This window comes from Lontra canadensis, unplaced genomic scaffold, assembly GCF_010015895.1.
Source record: "Lontra canadensis isolate GAN:19392208 unplaced genomic scaffold, GSC_riverotter_1.0 scaffold11, whole genome shotgun sequence".
NCBI classification, from domain to species: domain Eukaryota; kingdom Metazoa; phylum Chordata; class Mammalia; order Carnivora; family Mustelidae; genus Lontra; species Lontra canadensis.
Genome location: NW_022631005.1, coordinates 10,721,156 through 10,744,810, shown reverse-complemented (window position 1 = coordinate 10,744,810; position 23,655 = coordinate 10,721,156). Strand labels below are relative to the sequence as shown.

Here is a 23,655-nt window from a genome sequence, read left to right as displayed (position 1 = left end):
AACAGGGAGAGGGACAGAGGGAGAAGCAGGCTTCCCAATGAGCAGGGAGCCTGATGCAGGGCTTGATCCCAGGACTCTGGGATCATGACCTGAGCCGAAGGCAGCCACTTAACCAACTGAGCCACCCAGGCACCCCTTAAAGGACATATTTAAAAATCATGAGGGAAGGCCCATATTTTTTTTTTACAATTTTTTTTTAAGATTTTATTTATTTATTTAACAGACAGAGATCCCAAGCAAGCAGAGAAGGAGGCAGACAGAGAGGAGGAAGCAGGCTCCCTGTTGAGCAGAGAGCCTGATGTGGGGCTTGATCCCAGGACCCTGAGATCATGACCTAAGCCAAAGGCAGAGGCTTTAACCCGCTGAGCCACCCAGGCACCCCAGGCCCATATTTTTTTTTAACATATTTATTTTTTTCAGTGTTCCAAGATTCATTGTTTATGCACCACACCCAGTGCTCCATGCAATACGTGCCCTCCTTAATGAAAGCCCGTATTTCTAAATGGAGACTTTGGCCAGGTACTATATGTTCTCCTCCCTCAGTGCAGATCACCAGTCTAATCTTTTTGGAAAAGACTCACCACTGAGAAAACTAGGCAGTAGTCAGTCTGTTCACAACATCTGCTTTATAGAAGAGGAAATCATGTTGCAGGGAGAGGATTTTTCCCAAATGTCACTGTAATGGGTCAAATGTGAACCCAAATATAATCCATTTAAGAATATCTATAATTATCTTTATTTCTTCCATTTTCTATGATTACTCACTTCCCCACAGCTGTTTTATGGACATGATATAAACAACCCTTTCTTCACTTGTATACCTCTTCATTGTTTACAAAACACCCTCCTTCAGACATCATCTCATTTGATCCCCCCTGCCCCATGACACTTGGGGGAAGATATTATGTTTATTTAACAAATGGGAAAAACGAAGGCTGGGAAACACGTCACTTGCCCAAGGTCACATCTAAGGAGTGTGAGCCTACCTCTTCTAAGCCAAATTTACACTACTCATACTCCCAGAGCCAAAGCAAAAAGAACTAGAGAGGGAATAATGCTGACTTTGACAAGCATGGCTCTTGCCCTGAAGTAGCTTACAGTATAACCAGTATCCAACAACAAAATATATAAAAGGGTAACAGAAAAATGCCCCTATGCCCAAAGAGCTCCCCGTCCTAATCTCCAGAACTTTACATGTCAATGTGTCTTCAAATGGCAAAAGAAACTTTCCAGATGTGATTAAATTACAAATCTTGAAGTGGAAGATTTCTCTGCATTATACGAGCAGGCCCAATGTAATCACAAGAGGAGGCAGAAGAGTTAGTGTCAGATGATGTCGCCTGAAAAAGACCAGATTACCCCTTGCTGGGATGTGGGTGATTTCTAGAAGCTGGAAAAGGTATGAAAACAGATTCTTCCCTTAAGCCTCTAGGAGGAAGGCAGTACTGCCAAAACCCTAACTTTAGTCCAATTCGCATTTGGACATCTGACCTCCAAAACTGAAGATAATAAATTTGTTCTATTTTTAAGCCACCAAGTTTAGGGGCACCTGGGTGGCTCAGTCATTAAGCATCTGCCTTCAGCTCAGGTAATGATCCTAGGGTACTGGGATCAGGTCCCACATCTGGCAACCTGCTCAGCTGGAAGCCTGCTTCTCCCTCTCCCTCTCCTTCCCCTTTGCTTGTGCTCTCTCCCTCTCATGCTCTCTCTCTCAAATAAGTAACTTTTTTTTTTTTTAAAGCCACCAAGTTTAAAGTAACTTGTTACAAAAACAATAAGAAACTAATTCGGGCATTAAGACAAAATTGAGGAAATGGATTAGATCTAGTGGACTACATGAATACTCTTAATATTGTTTTACAACCCAATATAATATATTTTAGAATATTTTTACTTCCTAAAACACATTAATCTTAAAGCATATGTTAAGCTTTCCTTAAGTCCTACTTTTTCACATCCACATTCAGATAGATTAACTCTGTTTTCTAGTATTAATCATCTTCACATAAGACAAACAAGTCACCAAAATGTTGTTTTCATTTTTACTAATTCTACAATGGTTCAAAGTTCATATTATTCTGTCAATTTAGGGAAAAACCCATTTCAGCCATTATGCAATCTTGGTTAAAACCTACAAATGGGGGGGCACCTGGGTGGCTCAGTGGGTTAAGCCTCTGCCTTTGGCTCAGGTCATGATCCCAGGGTCCTGGGATCGAGCCCCCACATCGGGCTCTCTGCTCAGTGGGGAGCCTGCTTTTCCCCCTTTCTCTCTGCCTCCCTCCCTGTCTACTTGTGAGCTCTGTCAAATAAATAAATAAAATCTTAAAAAACAACAAAAAAAAACAAACAAACACCTACAAATGGTGTGCAGTCATTAGATCAATGGGTTTAAAAATCCAAGAGGGCTACTATTTCAAAGCAAGTTAAACTATATCTTTCTTTCTTTTTTAAGATTTTATTTATTTATCTATTTATTTATTTATTTTGAGAGAGAGAGAGAAAGAGAAGCAGCTCCCTGCTGAACAAGGAATCCAACTGGGGACTTGATCCGGATCATGACCTGAGCCAAAGGCAGCAGCTCAACCGACTGAGCCACCCAGGCATCCCAAGTTGTACTATTTCAATCATTATCCAAATATTTGTAAAATAAGACATTAGATTCTCCTTTTTACATCCTAGTCGTGACTGTTTACATATAATGTCAAGAGAATCAGCAGGAAAAGAAGAACAAAGAAGTCACACAAAAGGAAACAACTAGGAATGCAATAAAGGTTATGTTTAGAAGTTAACAACAATAAAAAATGGCAAGCAAAAGTCAGTAGATTGAAAGAAAAATAACACAACGTGTTTGAGAGCTAAATTTCACAAATCCAAGAGGTAAGAAATTTTAGGCTGAGGTTTCCTTTTGCTCCTGCAGGCTCAGTCATACATAAATATCATTCAAAAATCAAAGCAGCAATTACGCGTGCCATCTTGCACTGAATTTTCTACTGAAACTTTCAATCGTGGAACCTTATATTTTCCCTTACTGTTTAAAAGGCATTATGTACAATATTTTGAGGATATCCATGATAATATCCATCACTTCATATAACCTAAATATAATTCTACAAAAATAATGACTAATAAAATTAATAATTTGGGTACTGAAAGTGTTATTTTCTCTGTAATGTTCACATCAAATCGACACAGTAGGACAAAGAGCCAAGATCTATCCGCTGAGCTCTAGATCCTCTTATTTCTAATACCGTGCTCTGCATGTGTTAGGCTTTATGGTTGCTGGATTTCATTAGGCTGCCGGTTTAGAGAACCTTTTAAATTCATTTAGATGTTTCTTCAAATTACTTTCAACTTCATTTCTCTCATGTCCTCAATGAGGACTTACTGCCCTCACACTATACATAGAAACTTGATACTCACATAGATTCCACGTACTTGGGTCACACAGAATGACATTTCATTATAAACATCTTTTACCAATCTATGCACATACTGTTTGCTCTACATGGAACCCTCTTCTACGTCTGGTGAATTCCATCTCCTTTTTCATTAGCTAGCTCAAATGTCACCAACTGCTTTAAAGCCTTCTTCAAAGATGCCAGCAGAGTTTGACTTCCCAGTAATGCTTTCTTTATTTCAGTATAAATGTATTTGTCTACTACTCAAAGTTAAAGTGAAATAAATGTAGACGGGCCTTCCTCTGCCCCCACTCCCAAAATCATGCACTCATGTAGGAAAAAAAGCACAGTAAGCATATCTGTCTTTCTTCTGTAAGAGCTTCCTTAGTTTCTTAAACTAAGCATTACGCCATCTTAAAATCAAAATCTAGACTTCCTTCCTTTAGCTACTACAGGTCTTAATGCAGATGACCAGCTACAGTGAAATTGACTTCTAATAAATTACACACTCCCTAAATATCCAGGGACATCTTTGGTAAACACTAAAAGTAAAATTAGCCCCTGAATTGTTTTTGATCAGTAATACATACACCTTGTATTTGTATGGAATGTTTTCTTTCCATTACCTTTTTTTCCAGCCAAAAAAGAGAAAAATGCACCCTCTTGTTTCTATACTTTTTCTTCTTTTGAAGGACACTTTTATTTCTACAAGCTGATAACCTATCATTTCTTAGTTGTGCTAGATAAGCCAGGCTTTTCCTGACTTTCACAGGCATGAGACTTAGACTCAGACCATCAAACACTACCACAAAAGCTCTAAATCTCTAGCAAGTGATGCAAAGAGGCAGAGAGAGATCAGAAATCATTCTCATGGTGTCCCTGGCCAACGACAGCAATTCCAGCAGTAATAAAACATGGTATCGATAGTTCCTCTGCTAGCTTCTCTTGCCCATTTTTCAGAAAACTAGTGAGTTACCAATATCCTTCTAATAAATTTCTGTTCAGTTAAATGTAGCTAAAGTCAACTTTTATTGCTTTTCACAAAGAACCCAACACCTACATGCATAATACACACCTATGCATTCTACCCTAATGCCAGATACCTCTCCATACACTAGCATACAACAGTAAGCAGAAATAAGTTTGTTCCCTGGTTTGGAGAGCTTAGTCTAGCCAGGAAAACAAATACATCATAACATAACTAGGAAAAGAAAAAAAAAAAAAAAAACGGAAAAAGAAAAGAAAATCGATGTAAATTTTACCTTAATAAAGAAAAAGAGCTGTATTTAGTGCACTAAGACTGCCTGTATAGCAGAACTTGACAGAAAGGAAGAAGAGGGAAACTTGGTAAAGGCTGTTCAAAATATATGATTTAACAGCAAGCATTTATACATCTCCAAAAAGCACCTTACTATAAAAATTTTTATAGTGATTCTGGAGCTAGCTGAGGTTTGTTCTTTTTATAGGAAGGGATAAAGTCACTATTCTGTTTTTTTAAGGATAAACAGCATAGGAAACAAAGGAGCCTAAAGTACTTCACGCAGTTACAAACATCAAATGTTGCAGCAAAAAGCACGAGGGAGACTTCTCAAGGTTCGAGTGAACTTTCAGACTCAAAAAACTACTGCCACACATACCAGCAGTCTCTTTAGAGGACACTGGACAGAATCAGACATACCTCCCAAATGAGAGTGCTTACGTGAACTTGCCTGTGCAGCAGTATGGACATACAGCTGTCCAGAGCTCTTCTCTTGGCCTCACCAAGTGACAGCTCACACAGGAAGAAACCAGATATGTGGGTATAGGAGCTACCCTGGCTTCAAAGCCTCTCTCGTAATGAGTCCACAGCCAGAGGTTCCAGAGTGCCCACAGAGGACATGCCATCTATTGTTAACTGTACTCAGGGAACCCCAAAGCTAGGTACAGCATCCCCATCATGAATTTCAGTCTGTTTATAATTGCAACCAGTCTAAATGCAATTTACCAACCAGGGACCATTTTCAGCATAAGCAATGATATCCAGTCATTAAACCACTCAGGATCCAGTAAAACAGAGCAAAAAACTTAATAAGATCAAGTCAGCATGTAGAACAGGAAGGGTTTCAACAACCATTTTTCAACAGAATATTCAATTTTACTGTACCTCCATGTATTATTCAGTTAGGCTGCATTATGCTATAATAACAAGCATCCCTAAAATCTTAGTTGAAAACAACCAAGAATTATTCTGTGCATGTACACTGTAGGTTAGTGAGCATCTATGCTTCACGTCTTCCTCGTTCGGGGGACCCAGGCTGATTGAGGCTCTATCATTAAACTATCACTACTCATTACAGCATTTGGTAAGAGGAGAGGCAGAATAACACCCCAACTCCTAAACCCTTCTACCCACAAATGATACACTTCTACTCATGTTTTATTGGCTAGAAAAAGTCATATGAGTGTACCTAAATTCAAAGGTTTTCTCCAGAGTTTCAGAAACATGATACTGAGGAACAGTTGTATTGTCTACCACATCATATAAACCAGAGCTTATTTAAATGAGTCTGGGAATTTTATTTTCAAAATATTAAAAACATGAAGATAGAGCCCTTTTAAGCATTAAAGTCTCTTCTGCACCCAGAAACACAATAAAGTAGCAGATAACTACCTAATTTAAATTCTTCAGGATCACCCCACAAATGAACTACAGAATATAGAAAGGGAGGTAATTTTTCCAACCAACACCGGAAAGGCCTATTCTCTTTTCAAGACACTACAATGTACAACAAGTATAGAGTAAGTGAAGAAAGAAGAGTCACAGGGCAAACTCAACTACAGAATCAAAAAGGTTAGGAATAATAAGGGGACACAATAGTTCCAGACAAAGAGCAGAGACTTTAAAACAAGGAAGGAATGGTCAGCGAGGCAAACTGTAAGAGGTCTAACAAGATGAGGGAACCCAAGGGACCACTGAGTAGGCAGCCAATAATGATTTCAGTCAGTCACTGTTGGGTTGCCGGACTGAAGTGGCTGGACATGGGAAGTGATGAAGAGGATTCAATTTCCTGAATGTGATAAAAGGAGAAAGGAAAATGACTAAATGGAAATAATGATGTTCACAGGGATGCTGTTTTGATTAGTTTTTCAGGTAGAAACAATTTAAATATATTTGCAAGTTAAAAGGGGGAAAAAAAGGGCAAATGCAGAACACAGAGAGATAAATGAAGGAACAGGCAGGGTCCATGAGAAGGCTGAGGGAGCAGGTGATAACAATAGAAAGCAGCCTGTTTTGACTGAGCCACTGTGATGTGCCGCTCCCAAGCACCTTACACCGCTGAACTCACACATTTTTAACTCATTCAGTTTAATGCATACCCAGGAGCTGGTTTGAGGAGGACACGGCAGGAGGAAAAAGACAGTTACTGTGCAAGTTAAACCAGCGTTTGGCAGGACCAGCGTTTGAGCCCAGGCTGGTAGCCTCCAGAAACCACACTCATCTCCTTAGCTACTCTCTCCCTTGAAATATGACAGAAAGATAGAAAAGCCACTATCTCCCTTGAGATGCTGGAAAAGATAAAAGGCATCTGCGGTGTGGAGAAGCTTTATGTGTTTGGGCTTGGATAGAGTGAGAGCTCCTCAGGAGAGAAGTGTAAGGCAAGTTGAGGGGATGCTTAAATTATAAGCAGTTCTTCCACAGTCAAGACACAGTCTATTTTCCAGATACACATTACCTTGACTAGATTTTTGCAATCTATATTGCCCTCTTTCTTAAATTCAAATGAACATGATGTGGACAAAAATTCTAATATAAAAAATGAATGTATTCCAATGTAAAAAAATGAAGTCTTAATTTGTATATTCTTTTCATGAGGGAAGTCTCAGAAGTCCCAATTTGTGCTAGGCAACACATATTATTCTAGTAGGCTTTAGGGTTTCAGCAGTGAATAAAACAGATAAAAACAAAACAAACAAAACAAACAAAAACAAACAAACAAAAAAACCCTATCCTCATGGAACATATAAACTAATCGAGAGAAGGAGACGTTAAATACCTTATGTAGCAATGTGAGTATTCCAGGGGAAAATAAAGCAAAAAGAGGACCGAGTACAAAGTGGGAAAAGGGTAACTGCAGTTTTAAATAAGATGGTCAGAGAATTACTGAGAAGATGGTATTTGAGCAATTCTTGAAGCTAGAGGTGGAGGGGGCACCCGATGGACATTTGAGCAAACAATGTTCCAGGCAGAGGAAAAAGCCCATGCAAGGATGAGGTGGGACTGTGTCCTTTGTTTATGAGCCCCTGCCAAGTGAGGCTGAAAGAAAATGGAGGGAAGAACTGAAGATGGAGGTAAAGATACAAATAGTGGACTGGAATACTCAGGGACCTCTCAGCTACTGTGAGACAGATGGGAAGATATTAATGGAATACAAGCAGGAGTACTATCATCTGAATGTTTTAAAAGAATCACTCTGGTTGCTGTAGAGAACAGTCCAGAGGCGACCAAGGCAGAAGTAGAGAGAACAGTGAGATGTGCTAGCTCTCTTCCAACTGCCCCTCCAGGTTGCCCCTGCACCCTGATCTTTGCCCCATGCCCCGCCTGCTGGCTGTCAGGATTCCAGCAGTGGGGAGCACACACAGGATTACAGGGAGGAAGAAGGGTGAGGTGAGGTTTTATTCCCTGGCTCCTCCCTTCCAGTTACTCTGGGCTGGCTACTATCCTCTGACAAATGCAGCAGCCCCTGTCTTGGGGCTCTCTCCACCGAATCCTCTGGATTCTGGTAACTGCTCCCTTCCCTTAACTGGTCTTTCCTACCTCCCTTCAGGCCTAGAGGCCCAATTTTAATGAGACCTTGCACAGTACTTTTTGTAAACAGTCTTTTTACTAAAAGCTCCTCAAACCGTCCCAATTTAAGTGTAGCATCTCCTTCCTGGCAGCACCCTGACTAATTCAGCAGCCCAGGGCAACAGTCCGGGTGGAAGACAATGGTAGCTTGGACCAGGATGTTAGCAGCAGAATGTCAAGAAGCAGTTAGACCTTGATTTGCTGACAGATACAATGTCAAGCCTAACTCCAGATTTGGGCCTAAGCAACCAAAAGGATGAAATGCCATCAACTGAGATTCATTTCTTAAAATCACAAATCAACAGAAAATATGTGCAAATATATTAAAACTGGCATACAGAAAAAGGAATACTATGGCTTACAAGCAAATGAAAAGATGCTTCTCTTACCCTTAAAGGAATGCAAATTAATATAACCATATAAAACAATAAAACATATATAATATATAATACATAATATATGAAATAATATCCCATATAAAATTGACAAAGATAAATATACAGTGATCAGTGGTACTGTCATGGATGTCAGAAAACATAATGGAAGGAGCCTAAACCTCTGTGAAGAGTAATCTGCAATATCTACCAAAACTTTAAATATATATATTTTAAAATCCCCTACTAGGACTTTATCCTATAAACATACTCACATATTTGCACAAATCATGAGTACAAGATATTTTTGACTACAGGAGTGCTTATAATTACAAAAGACTAGAAACAACCTAAATGTCCAGCAACAGGAAATACGAGTTAAATAAATTAGGTTATATATACTAAAGAATAAAATACTATCAGTGATTTGCAAAGAATGAAGTAAATCCATACATATATCAATATATATCAATTATGGAAAAGAAAGATCTACAAAGGATTTATGTTGCTGGAGAGGGCGTGGAGGAGTCAGGCGCCTAACAGAAATATTTAGTATATTCTTATTTGTGAGTTTTTTTTTTTTTTTCCTGAAGGATATACACATATGTAGGAATAAGAAAATTCTAGAAAGATCAAAGAAATTGTTTAGTGCAACTGCCTTTAAGCAGGCTGATGTTAGAGACTCCTATTTTTCATCGTATACCCTCTGTGGACTGTTTGAAATTTTTGACCAAGTACATATATTATTTTTTGAATAAACAAAATAGTATATAAAGCCAAATTTCAAAAAAATAATAAATTATCTTATACTGCATAAAAATAGTGCTGAATACAGAAATATGTCAACAGTACCACCTATCAAAACTGAACCACAATTTCATTCTATTATCATTTCTATTTTGTTAGAAAATATAAATGCCCTGACCATTAATATTTTGAGTCACTGGTATTTCTCCATTTGTGGTAAAATTGAGCCTATTTACATACTCTTGGGGTTTTTCCAATGTCAGCCATATACGGAAAAAACAACAGGGTTTAATGTAGATGATTTCAAGTGGAAAAAAACAAACGTGACCTGATTTCCATTAAAAGCTAGTTTAATGACTGACACTCATTTTGGCAATCATCAGGATGTCAAATGGAACAATCTACATCATGACTCCTGTTTCACTAATATAATTCCCAGAACTACTATATTTTAGAACTAGCAGGAAACAACGATATGGAAAAGAAAAAAATCATTTATCTTCAGGCTTACCTTAAAATACTCTATCAAAGCCCAGCAAGTCCGAAGTGCTAAAAAAATTCTGTAAAACTATTTTACCAGAATGATGTCATATTACTTCTTTGAAGATTCTCTAAGTTTTCACAAATGTAGATAAATATACTAATACATATGTGTACAGGATTATATATATTTTCTTTCATAGATATAAATTAAAACTCAACTTATTTCTTCTCATCTTCCTTATGTGATTTTTCTCCTCTCCACCACAATCCTGACTGATACAGAAATTTATCCCTGTAGATAAGATTTTAATGTTATCCAAACCATAATGTATAATTCCCCCAGTAAACTTGGGGTAAGAATTTTTTTTAAGTCAACCAAATCTTGAATATATATTGAATATATATTGAATATAAAAGATTTCACAACTGGTTTTGGTAGTACAACTCAAGGCTTAGATTATTTCAAGATTAGGGAGTTGATCTACAATTGTCAGTGAGGCATTCTTTAATTTTGCTGACAGAAAAAAGGACAGAAAGCTTTGCTCCCTCTTCTTAGAAGAGGTACAACATTTTAATAGATTTTCCCCAGATTTCTACAGACTATCAGTTTGAAATTGAAGACATCCAAAATAGTGAAAATACCATGTATTGTTAAGGTTTTTATATACCACAAAATTGTAAGAAAAAATAATACGTCTTTAGTGTTCATGTAACTTTCTCTGGAGATGTTGAGTTGCTTATACACATTGTTTTATTAAGTAGTTACACTTAAAATAAATTCTTTCAAAATTAAATAATATTAAAACATACCAAATAGGTGGAATGAAGGGATTCAGGACTGCTGTCCCACTAATCCCGAATGCACCACTTTGGCATATGGATTATTTTGAGCTGAAGACACTTGAGATCCTGCCAGCTCAAAAGACTACTTTTGTCCTCTTAACCACAGAGAAGAAGCTAAATTGAGGGTCTTTCCCAGAGTAGTTATTAACAGAGATAAATTTTAGCTCAGTGACCTATCTGTATGGTAGGGCAAACATCTAATTATCAAACATCTGCTCTTTTTTTTTTTTATGATTTTATTTATTTATTTGAGAGAAGGAGAGAGCATGAGCATAAGCAGGGGGGAAGGGATGAAGGAGAGGGGAAAGCAGACTCCCCGCTCAGCAGGGAGCCCAAATGGGGCTAGATCTCAGGACCCTGAGATCATGACCTGAGCCAAAGGCAAAGCTTAACTGACTGAGCCACCCAGGTGCCCCAAAAATCTGCTTTTCTTACCACTCCATGAATGCATTCCTTTCCTCTGAAATCCCAGCCCCCTAATCCCTCTCTCCTTAGTTCAGAATGACATATATAACTCATTTTGCCTATCTTTGGAATTTCCATGTCTCCATGGTTTCCTGGTACTTCTCATTCTCTCCTGTTAATCTGTCTCATATCAATTCGATTCTTAGTCCGGCTAGAAGGGCCTTTAGAGGAAACAAGCATTCTTGTTCCCCAACAGGAGGGAAGGGAAGAGGGGGAAAAATAACAAATAATAAGAAAAGGGACCGCTTCAACCTTTACCTGTTGCATCAAATTCAATTGGTTGGCACCCTCGGTGAGAAGACCAGTCACACTTCAGGACTTGTCCTCCTTCCACAATCCCAGGCTGGGTAGTGTTTGCTTTGGGTGCTCCCACCAGAAGAAACATCCTGCAAAAATACAAAAGGGAAGATAGGATTTAAATGGAACAAAGCATAAACAATAACTTATAATTTAGGAAGAAAAATCATTCTCTTGCTATTATCCCAATTTTTTAAAAAGCATTCACTGAGAGCATAATCAATCTTCTAGATTCATTTGGTGTTCTTACATACATATATTATTTAACATAGTTTACTCATCCTAATAACACATTATAAGGCAGTTTCAGGGTTACATCTCATTTAAAAATGTGTGTTGCTCAAACTACCTTTAAATATAGAAAATTTATCATATGTCAATTACATGTCAAAAACGCTGTGAAAAATGTATGCTAGCTAGAGTCTGGATGTTTCATCTTGATTTTTTGGTATTATATTTTGTCTTTTGGGAGGGTTTTGTTTGTCTGCGCTTGTGGTCAGCTACAGACTTTCTGTATATTGAATGCTAAACAAAAAAACATATATATAAATTATTCTAAAGTATGGCAGTTCTATGGGGTGCCTGGGTGGGTCAGTCAGTTAAGCCTCTGCCTTCGGCTCACATCATGATCCCAGGGTCCTGGGATGAGCCCCACATTGGGCTCTCTGCTCAGCGGAAGCCTGTTTCTCCCTCTCCCTCTGTCTACAACACCCCCTGCTTGGGCTCTCTCTTTCTGTCAAATAAATACATAAAATCTTTAAAAAAGTATGGCAATTCTGAATATTATTAATATTTTCCTTTATGGAAAACTTGTTTCAGAACTTTTGTATTTTAAGTGCCAAACAGATTCCTCTTTTCAGAGGACTGATCTAATCAATCCCTGGCCAAAGAATAGGATCAGTAGTCATCTGGATAAAATGAGCAGAAGACAAAATAATCAGGAGTTAAGTTTTTAAGCAAAAGAGACTTTTTCTTCAGTTTTTTTCCTATTCATTCAGAAAAAGAAATGGCCTGAGTGTCTGCTCTACACAAAGCACAGTGCTGGGCACTGGAGGCACCAAGATGAAAAACACAACCTTGGTTCCTGCTCTCGGTGTAGTTTACATTCCCTTTTCGGAGACACAGAGAACCTAACCAAAAAAATTAGTCATGGTTACAAGTGCTGTGAAGGAAACCCACAGTTGGCTGAGACAGATTATTTGGAAACAAGGAGAGGAAACCTTCTTTAGATAAAGGAAAGTGATTATCTTTGAGGAATGAGAGAGAAAGACTTCCTTTAGATAATGAAGTCTAAGGAAGTTTCTGTAAAGAAAGAAGAGAGACCTCATTTAGATATGCCAGAACCTCACTTAGCAAGGAAACTTATTTCTAAATAAATCGAGATTAGAAGGTCACCAAGTAGTGTTTGTGTGTCAGCAGGGGGGAGGGGCAGGGGGAGAAAGGGAGAATTCGGGAATGGAGTGGTGAATTGAAGTGGTGAATGAAGTAGAATTAAGGAAGTGAAGTGGTAGATGGCAGCAACCCCCCCACCTCCCCACCCCCGCAGGGGACAAAGACCATAGGCTAGAAAGAGCTTAGTCTCCAAGAGTTTCAAGAAAAGAGGTATGGCTGAGGCAAGATAGCAAGCTAAGCGTGACAGAAGATAAAGGCGGGGAGCCCGAGCTAAACCGAGCAGCCCTATTCAGCCAGGGTAAAACTTTGGATTTTATCATACGGTCCATGTGAAGACTTGGAATTTTTTTTTAAGCAAAAGAATGACACAATCTAATAAAGAAAACTAAATCTGGCACCTTCTGGGGATAGGAGTAAGAAGGGAGGGGAGCAAAATGGAACAAGGAAAGCAACAGACTTTTAGCAGCTGAGAGATGATAGTGACCTAGATTGGAAGGGTGGGTAGAGAAAGAGATGGGTGGGCAGACTTGGGAAATATCTGAGGGCAGAATGAACAGGGATGGCTGGTGGCTTGAATATGGGGAAAGAGAAATTTTTAAAAAGTCACTTAGGTTTCCTTCAGGACTGCATGAACAGGAGAACCATTTACTGCACACCAAAAAAGCTTCAAGATTAGGGAAGCAAAAGGCAGATTAAGTATTCACAGGAAAACCAAGAATTCAGTTGTCAATGTTAGTCTGAAACATTTGTGAGGCACCTAACTGCTAGTCAGAAGCTCTGAATGGAGTTTTGCCTTAGAATTAATGTACTAAGAATGTCAACTTAGAATAGACAGGTTCACGAAGAGAGGAGCTTTAGAGAGAAGCGGACCAAAGAGCAAGCTCTGAGGAGCATGGGCATTTAGGAGTCAGGTAGAAAAAGAGCAAAAAGTAAAAGAGAATGAGAAGAAATTGATTGAAATAGAAAAGAAAACAGGATATAGTTATACACAGCAGGCCCTAAATAAATGCTATCACCATTATTTCATTTCCTTATTAAACAGTCACTTAACTTCTAGCGAAGAAAATATTTAAATGCCTTTCACTTTTTTGTAAAGTTATGAACAAACCTACATTTTAATATGGAATGCACTCATTTTAACTTTTATTTACAAATTTCAATTTCATTTCTTGTGGGTGGCATTTGCTAAATCTTACTAAACTAGTCAAGAGCTGGCTGCATGAATGGATGGGTTACAGAAATCCTGCTTTCTGATATTTATCTTAAAACTCCATACTCAAAATAAAGGCAAAACTCCCAACCGTACCACACCCTGTTTAATAAAGCTTTATGCAGTCATATTTGGCATCAGTAAAACATCAATGTTGGCTCCTTCTCATCAGAGCCAACTGAGTTTTCATTCAACAGGAAAAAAAAAATAAGGCTATGCATAAGAGAGCCCTTACCCCCCATGAATAAGAGAGCACTAAGCATTGCCATACCGTCCTTTACTGCAGCAGAGCTGGTTAACAGATAAATTACATATATACTTATGAAATTTTCTATTTCAACAGGTCAAAAATTTGGCCACAAAAATCGTAAAACTTCCCCCATTCATCTAGATGAAATGATTTTTGAGTGCATGACAGGGAAAAAGAATATCTCATACAAGTGTACTTTTCAAGATCTATACCTGAAAAGACATAGGATCAACTCCTGCAAGAGTTCTAATAAGCATAGTACAAGCACAGGTATGCACATGATTTCAGTGCTGTGGATAATAGCCAGGTTCCAGAAGAGGACAGAAAAGGTGCTCTCAGAATCCACCCAGAAATCTACAAGCAAAACTCATTTCTGGACCACCATCAAAGTGCATGTTACAGAATCTTCTGTAATTTTTTTTTAAAGCTGTTCTTCCTGCTTTATAATAAATCACTTCCTTGAAAAGTAGGAGGCTCTAATTTATCTATGCATCTGCCACATAACCAGCACTTAAGAAAAGTTTTTGACTTTTTAAAAATTTTGTGAAGATTTTATTTATTTATTTGAGACAGAAAGCATGATGGCGGGGGGGGGGGGGGAGGCACTGAGGGAGAGGGAGAATCAGGCTCCCCGCTGAGCAGCGAGACTGATACAGGGCTCAATGCCAGGACCCTGAGATCATGATCTGAGGTGAAGGTAGATGCTTAACCAAATGAGTCACCCAGGTGCCCCAAGAAAAGTTTTTTTAAACTGACAGGTAAGTAGCAAGTAAATTGGATAGTTACAGGTCTCAATCTTAAAATAGCCACATATAAACAGGCCATTTCCACTCTCACCAACCCCTTTAGAATGCAGAAATCATCCTCTATTAAACATCCAATTATTTAAATTACCCTTAAAATAATTTATATAACATATCTCTTCTTCATCTTGGATTTCAGATACTTTCTTTACTTGGGCACTATAAGACAGAGAGAGGGCTGAGAAGTTACTAGTGGACGTGGACTTCAGCAAAGGCAGAAAAGGGAAACAGTAGGAGAGTTCTGAATGAAAACTGCACTCCATTAACAGCACAAAGCTCACCTTCCTTGGATAAGACGAGGAACAAGGTTGCTGCTTTTCATCAGACCATTTGCACACTGAAAGCATGAAATGATAGTAATTAGATGTACTAAATGGCGGTTCACCAGGTTTTCCTAAGCTTACCTTCATGTGCAGTCTTGCACATTGGTGAAATGCCACAGAAATGGTAGTATAATATAAAAGGAATGTCTAAGCACTGTCAATTTACAAATGCTGTGTTAATGGGGGGAAAAAGCTGAGGAATAAAAGTGCTTTGTCCAAAGTGTCAACATGACATTTAAGTTACTTTTAAAGAGTATTACAGAAAGTTCACAAACTTTCTGTAATAAATGGAAAATGAAAAGATGGAAAAAGTAAACTACCTTAGATAAATGTTAAGTCCTAAGAGGGGGTTGTATAGAAGAAAAATTAAATATTTGTAGAGAATAGGGTATAGGATAATTTTTCAAAAAAGGATATTTGAGAAAATTAAGGAATATAAAAGCAACACATATTACAGAAAACAAAAGCCTGTTGATGTGTATTTGGAGGGTAAATTTTATGTCATACGTATTTTTCTGCCACAATAGTGGAATAGCCTGTTAATGAAATGCTTTCTAAAAATAAGTAATCATTACTTTAAGTGTATCTAAGAATTAATGTCTACAACAGCTTAGTTAGGATAAGGGAAATGACAGCACTGAGAAAATTTTGCAATATAAGCAACACTGTCTGATAGTCTGATACTACAGGTTATATCACCCAATATAAATTAATTTAGAAAGTCACTTCTAAATCTCTGAACCAGTTTCTTCTTCTATGTAACAATGCCCACTATAAGTACTTTCAAAAAATTTCTGAATGTGGATAGTAGACAACAGAAAAATCTGAAAGCATCATAAAAGTACAAAATGATGGCACTGGCATTAAAAACAATTAATAAAACACTCTAATAAAATAAGAAATATAATAGTTAAAATCTGTTTTCAAAAGGACTTTTTTCCCCCATTTCCTCAAAGAGCCAGTAATTAACTTAAATGTAAGATCTCAATAGAAGAAAAGGAAGTAGAGTACCAAATAGGGTACTTGCAACATTTCCTCACAATGGTGATGAGCTGGGAAAGATACAAGGGGTTAGTTGAGGCTAACAAGACATTTCATTGCTTAGCAGCAAAAATCTGAAGCTAAACAACTTAGTTTCATATGCCTGCAGCCTTCTCCTGGACTTCATCTCCCTCCAAAAAGTTTACCCAAGAATAGTATCAGGATCCTCATCCTCACCATTCTTCTCAAATGACTTGAGACATTTCCATTATATGATTTATACATTACAGTTTACATAGCTGAGCACACTATTAATTAAAATCATGCCAATGAATTCTAAAAGATAAAGGGCAGAGTGTGTGCTGGGGAAGGAAGGAGGAGGAGTAGAAGAAAGAGGTAGAGGGAGTGGGGAGAAAGTGAGGGAGAGGTGGCAGGGCAGAGGATGGAGAAGAAAAAGAGGGAAGAAAGGTAGAGAAGAGGTGGGGAGAAGAAAAAAAGGGGAGATGGGGAGGGAGAAGGAAGAGGAAGTGAGAGAAACAAGAGGATGAGAGAAACCAGCCAGGAGGATGCCCTTGGGATGCACTTCCTATCCAAAATGTACTTTAAGGGCAGCTGCTTCAGGGAATGTGACCTTCAGTACCAAGGAGAGGCAACCAGCCAAACAATGACAAGTACATTTTTTTAAACCCTCCAAATGAACTAAGTTATTTGGCTGCTTTCAGCACTGACTTCTCCAAGATAAAGCATGTTTAATATAGTTGGCTGACTCTGGGCTGACCAATGAATGACGCTTCAACAAAAGCAACTTTATAAAAATTATCATCTGCATATATAGAAAAATATGTATAAAATAGCATGAATATTTTTTCAGAGCTGTAATTCCAGTCTCAGATTCACTTTTCATTTAAAAAAAAAAACAAAAACGCTACAGAGTCAACATTTATATGATGTAAAACAGCACAGTAACTGTAAATTCGATGCACTTTCCATTTTCTCTTATAAGGTCTTATAAATCCAGGGTCTTATTCAAGAGAAATCAACACAGAGTTTGGTTTTTAAGTAACAAGGCTGTAGTCTATATATTATTCATGATAAGAATAAAGAACAGGGGCGCCTGGGTGGCTCAGTGGGTTAAAGCCACTGCCTTTGGCTCGGGTCATGATCTCAGGGTCCTGGGATTGAGCCCCACATCGGGCTCTCTGCTTGGCAGGGAGCCTGCTTCCCCCTCTCTCTCTGCCTACTTGTGATCTCTGTCAAATAAATAAATAAAATCTTAAAAAAAAAAAAAAGGAATAAAGAACCAAAATAGCCAGATCCACACTAAGTTCACAAAAATGAGCAGGCATCACCTTGTAAAGGGTTATGAAGATGGTTACAATGGTGAGGGGGAGAAATGGCGCATGAATATTGAAAAGGACATGTGGACTGTGACAGACTGAAAGGGTTTTCATCCAAGTAAAGCAGTCTGGACTTCCACTGCTGAGGAAATTTTAGTAGAATAATACCAGATCAAAAAGACACTTCAGAAAGATAAAACTTTTAGGAAAAAGTAAGATCTAAGAGCCAAATGATGGGCAAAGTGATAAGGATCTGAGTGCCACAGACCACACTTTGGACTGTGCTAAAATAAGGAGGCTGAAGTTGAAATGGAAGGCAGAGATGAATGCAAGAAACATTAACAACCAAGAATTTCTAGGACCTTCTGTCTGGTGACTAATCACTGACTAATATTAGGGGAGTACAAGAAGAGAGACAAAGAAAAATAGAAAAAGAGAGGGAGGAATATGAAATTATTTCCAGGGCAACAAGAGAAGATGATGGCACCATTAATAGAAACAAAGGTGCAACTGACCCCATTTGGTGAAAGGGATAATTTTTAGTTGAGGTAAGATGGGCTAGTCAAGGAGAAATGATCCACAAGCTGTTGGAATATGAAGGTGGAGCTCTATTTTTAAGTCCAAGATGCTGCCAGAGCAGCAGTTTTATTTTAAAAGCTCTCCAGGTGCTACAAACAGGAAGTTAGATGGAGAACTACAGAATGTTCTGCAAGACCTGTGCTGAGGGCATACTCACCCTCACCTTGTCCTTGGGGTCACAGGAACATGAAGTAACAGTAAATATGCTTCGTTAGTGTTTTTTTTTCTTTAATATCTATTTAATTATTCAAGACAGAGTGCAAGTACATGGAGGGGCAGTGGGAGGTGGAGGTGAGAAGCAGACTCCCCTCCAAGCCAGGAGACTGACTGGGGCCTAGATCTCAGATCTCACCGCCCTGAGACCATGACCTGAAATCAAGATGCTGATACTTAACTGACTGAGACACCCAGGGGCCCCAGGATTCGTTAGTGTTAAACAGAGAAAAGGGCAAGAATTCTAATCCAGTGTTGCTCATTATAGCATTATTTAAAAATAAATACTCATGTAAAATGAGAACTGTATAACTTCTATTTGAAGAATAAGGAAGAAAATCATCCAATTACTTTCTTCTCAAAAATTTAAATTTGAATAGGAAAATTAAATGGAATTTGAATTTCATACACTGTCTTTTGATCCCACCTTGCCCTCTTCCCCACACCAATCCACCCTAACAAATAAAAACTGAAAAGTGGAGGTACCTGTGTGGCTCAGCCAGTTAAGCACCTGCCTTCAGCTCAGGTCACAAAGGATCATAGGCTCCTGGGATCAAGCCCCCCATGCTGAGGCAGGCAGCATTCTTCTCCTTCTCTCCTGCCATACTCTCTCTCAAGTAAATGAATTTTAAAATCTTAAAAAAAAAAAAAAAAAAAGACTGAAAACCCTTCTGGCCTCAGTATCCTCATTCGTAAGAATGAGTTTATCCACTTCCCTATTTCCCCTGGTGGCTTATGCTATATAGAGTGAAGTGAGAGATCATATGTACGTAAGTAAAGTGCTTTATAATTTATAAAATAGACTTACCAACATAAGATCATTATTATAATTAAACCTGGGGTACAATTTTTTAATTTTTCCAATTATTCCCCATAGGATAAATGTGACTTTACTCCATGGCCTATACATGATCCTTAAATTTTATGTAAGTTTGGCAATATAGTCACTGTAAATTAATGCATACAAGAAAAAAAATTATAGAATGCTAACTCTTCATTTTTCAGAATTTTTAAAACACAGTTCTTGTGACTTTTCACTTTAAACCTAGGACTCATTACTGGGGGGATTTTCTTGAGGTGTCCCCTTAATATTTTTCCTTAGTAATTTATTTTTCCTTTTCTTTAATAAACAGTGATTCATTACTTTTCACATAAATACGGAAATAATTCAATACCAATTTTTTATAACAACAAAGAGAAACCTAAGATAATTGCTGTGGGTACTTATTTTTTTTAAGATTTTATTTTATTTTTATTTATGTTAGAGAGAGACAGAGGGAGCACTCGAGGGGGCAGGGAGTAGCGCCAGGGAAAGAGGGAGAGTCTGAATCCAAGCAGACTCTGGTGTTGAGGAACAGCGCAGAGTCTGATACAGGACTCAATCTCAGGACCCTGAGGATCACTACAGGAGTAGAAAGCTACAGTTTGGGTGCTCAACTGATTGAGCCACCCAGGAGCCCCTCCCCCCCACCGCTGTAGGTATTTAGACACGGAAAGAAACCAGAAGGGACAGGAGAAGACTTCATTACTGTTGCTTCCTCATTAATCCAGGCATTCTTCCTTCAGAAGAAAGGAATCTTTAATTAGCAAACATTTTTTTTATTATGCGGATATTTTTTCTTTTAGAAGTTTATAATCATACCAAATAACAACAACAATAAATGCAGCTGCTAATGCAAATGGCATCCTCATATACCTTGGATTCAAATGCTTGTTAAATTTAAAGGCATCTTTTACAAAATTAAGCATAATTTTACATTAATCTTTGTTAAATCTGAAAAGCTCAGTAACTAGAAATCTGTTTCTATGTATTTTGGGTTTTTTTTTTTAATCTCAAGATTGATGTCTATTTCTTTTTTTAAAATATTTTATTTATTTATTTGACAGAAATCACAAGTAGGCAGAGAGGCAGGCAGAGAGAGAGGGGGGAAGCAGGCCCCCCGCTGAGCAGAGAGCCCGATGCGGGGCTTGATCCCAAGACCCTGGGATCATGACCTGAGCTGCACTGATGTCTATTTTTTTTTTAAAGATTTTATTTATTTATTTGACAGGAAGAGATCACAAGCAGGCAGAGAGGCAGGCAGAGAGAGAGGAGGAAGCAGGCTCCCCGCTGAGCAGAGCCCGAGGTAGGGCTCCATCCCAGGACTCTGAGATCACGACCTGAGCCGAAGGCAGCGGCTTAACCCACTGAGCCACCCAGGCGCCCCTTGATGTCTATTTTTTAAGGTAGGCTACATGTAGACCTCACCTGTCTATCAGTTATAAAGTCACTGATGAACACTTCAAAATATTACATGAAACCAAACCAAGTTCAATTTTACCTTACCATTCATTGTAGGCTGGCATGAGAAGTCATGTAACTTGTGGGTTCATAATATACGCAATGACTATAATGATTAGTCAAAGATTAGCCATCCAGCCTTGTAATCAAAAATAGTAAACAACTCAAGCCAACCATTCAATATTACTTCATTTTCCATCTTCCAACACTTAAAGTTTATCATCTTGTCATTTTCTTTACACTACTAAACTCAGAGGGTTGCCAGAAAATTACTCCCACCTTTTGCAAAACATTCCAACTATGAAGTATTTAAGTGCTAACTCTTGCTAATTTTAAAGTAACAACTCTTGAGAGGTCTTTTCAAAACTATTAGAATTTCTGTACAAATTCTATCGAAAAGAGCACCGCTAAGAACTAAAATCTGTACCATAAGGCACCTGGGTGGCTGAGTGGGTTAAGCCTCTGCCTTTAGCTCAGGTCATGATCTCAGGGTTCTGGGATCGAGTCCTGCATCGGGCTCTCTGCTTGTCAGGGAACCTGTTTCCTCCTTTCTCTCTGCCTGCCTCTCTGCCTACTTGTGATCTCTCTGTCAAATAAATAAATAAAATCTTAAATAAAATAAAATAAAATAAAATCTGCACCATAAAGGCACACACTTAAAAATACCTGGAAAACAAAAAACCTTTTAAATAACAGGTAAGACTGGCAGAATGATTAAATTAAATGAGAAGGTAGAAAACGTTATCCAAGTTAACGATAACTTTTTATCATTCTGGAAAATTTGTGCTCAACAAAAAGGACTGAAACTGGAGACAACAAACAAAACTGAGTTCAGGACATAAAATGTCTAGTTTCCACTAACTGCTTCCAACCAACTTACTGCTGCAAAGGTTTTCACTAAAATGAATGATAATCAACACTCGCACTATTAAGAAGAAATCCTGCTGAATGTTATAACAGTCATGAAATAATATTTAGATCAAACTCAAATTAGGCACGAATGAGTTGGAAAAATGGTCCTATCGGAGTACTGACCATCAAAATTATCCCCTCTCCCCCCCCACCTCAAAAATAGTATCTTCATTATAGAAGGGAGGAAATGTTGCGATTTCTAAGAGCTTGCAAAGAGTCCTAAGGATAGTTTTGCTTCTTGAAAACAAGATTTAAACATCATAAGACATCTAGTGAACGTTTATTAAATAAGTACTTCTAACGCTAATATGGGGGTGAGGTGGTGACAATGAGGTCATCGTTTGGTAAAGTCAGAGACAACTCTGAATCCAATAATGACATTAACTCTTGTTACAAATCCTGAGGGCCTTTGAAACGCGAAACACTGGCAGTTTGAAAACATAACTGCATTGTTAAAGACTGCAGTATTCAAATGACCTGGAGTGAATGAAAACTCAGCAAACACCCTTGTTCTTTCGGAACAATGACCTAAATACTGAATCACTATAAAAAGAACACAGGACACATTCAATTCATCTGTTCAGTTTCACATGTGCAAAGGTCTGTCAGTACCGGAGATAAGACACAATGAATTTACTGCGACAGTCTGGTCATTTTAGTCATCAGAAAGTCTGTAAAAGGAGTAAATGAGAAACAGGCGGAAAGTGTGGGGGAGGGCTTGCGCAGGGAGAGCGAAAGGGGCTTGTGTTCAAGTCCGTGAAGCGGACAAAGTACGGGGAAGGCGAACTGGTACCCGAGAAAAAGAAGTTCGGAAATGGGACCATCCGAGTCCCGAGTCCCCAGGACACCAGCAGAGGCGGCGCGGAGCGCGGCGGGACCAGCCTTTGTTGCTTTCCACCTCGCCCGAGTTTTAAGCACAAGTCTACCTCAAAGCTGTTCCTCTGGGGAGAGGAGAGGGGAACTGAGGAGACGGGTGGGTGCCGCGGGGGTTCACGTCGCAGATATTTCATACCCCCCAGAAACTAACCCCCCGGTGGGGGGTACAGACAGACGCCGGGATCCCTCCCGGAGACTCTCCCTCGGGAAACGCAGGGTGGGTGCGCGCGGTGGGGGAGGGGGCTGATTCCCCTTCCCAGGGCGGCCACTTACGAAGACGCGCTGGGCACGAAGAAATCCACCGCGAAGCCGAAGTAACTTCCCTCGGGGCCGGAGTATTCGGCAGGACTGTCCACGTCGAGGTTGAAGGCGCCGCAAAGAGGCAGCAGGAATCCGGGAAGAAGGAACAGAAGGCGGCGAAGGCGCAGTCGCTGCCGCGGCGGAGAAGGCATCGCCGAAGTGCGCGCGGGGCGCCGAGGCCGGAGCCGCGGCCACCCCTCCCGGAGCGCACGGTGTCCGCGGCCCGCCGCCGCCTTCGCACGCCGAAACTTGCCCGTCACTCGCTCGGCGGCGAGTCCCGGACACCGCCGGAGGAAGCAGGAGGGCTGAGCTGCCGAGCTGCCGAGCGGCCTCCCGGAAAGTGGGGCGCAGGGCGCGCGGGGCGGGGACAGCCGCGGCGGCGGCCCCTCGCCTCCCTTCTGCTCGGCCGCCCAGCGCCTCGGTTCGCGCTGGGGACTGCGCGGGTGAGCGCCTCTCCCCCAGCTGGAGCGCGGCGGCGGCGGGCGGGGGGAGGAGGCGGGGAAGGGGGAGGGGCCGGCCCCGGAGGACGGGCCGCGGCGCCGGAGGAAGTGGGGGAGGAGAGTCGTCCTGCGACCGGGGAGAGCTGAGCGCACTTCCGTGCGCGTTGTCGCCTCCCGTGCCGGGAGTGAGGTGCCCGCGCCGGAGCCACGGTCCCTCCGAGTCCCCGGCAGCGCTAGCGCTGTGGAACGAGGGCCTCAGACCCAGCTCAAAGGGGATAGTGGTGGACGAAGGGCTGGCGGAGCATCCCAACCCGCCCACGTCCAAG

The 23,655-nt window shown here is 39.8% G+C and overlaps 1 protein-coding gene and 1 long non-coding RNA gene across 2 annotated transcripts in view; both read right to left on the bottom strand.

The window, feature by feature from the left end:
• The window catches only part of ITGAV (integrin subunit alpha V), a 103,884-nt gene extending 80,607 nt beyond the window's left edge, over window positions 1-23,277 (bottom strand). The window contains exons 1-2 of the mRNA XM_032856087.1: window positions 22,863-23,277; window positions 11,394-11,521 (exon numbers count right to left, since the gene is read on the bottom strand). Coding sequence (XP_032711978.1) covers window positions 11,394-11,521; window positions 22,863-23,041 — 307 coding nt within the window. The 5' untranslated portion in view covers window positions 23,042-23,277. The remainder of the gene's footprint in view (window positions 1-11,393; window positions 11,522-22,862) is intronic.
• Window positions 1,739-2,467, bottom strand: LOC116866858. The gene is made up of 2 exons (XR_004382493.1): window positions 2,355-2,467; window positions 1,739-2,131 (listed from the first exon to the last, which is right to left on the bottom strand). It is a non-coding gene; the product is annotated as an uncharacterized LOC116866858 (long non-coding RNA).
• Window positions 23,278-23,655: the final 378 nt, after the last annotated feature.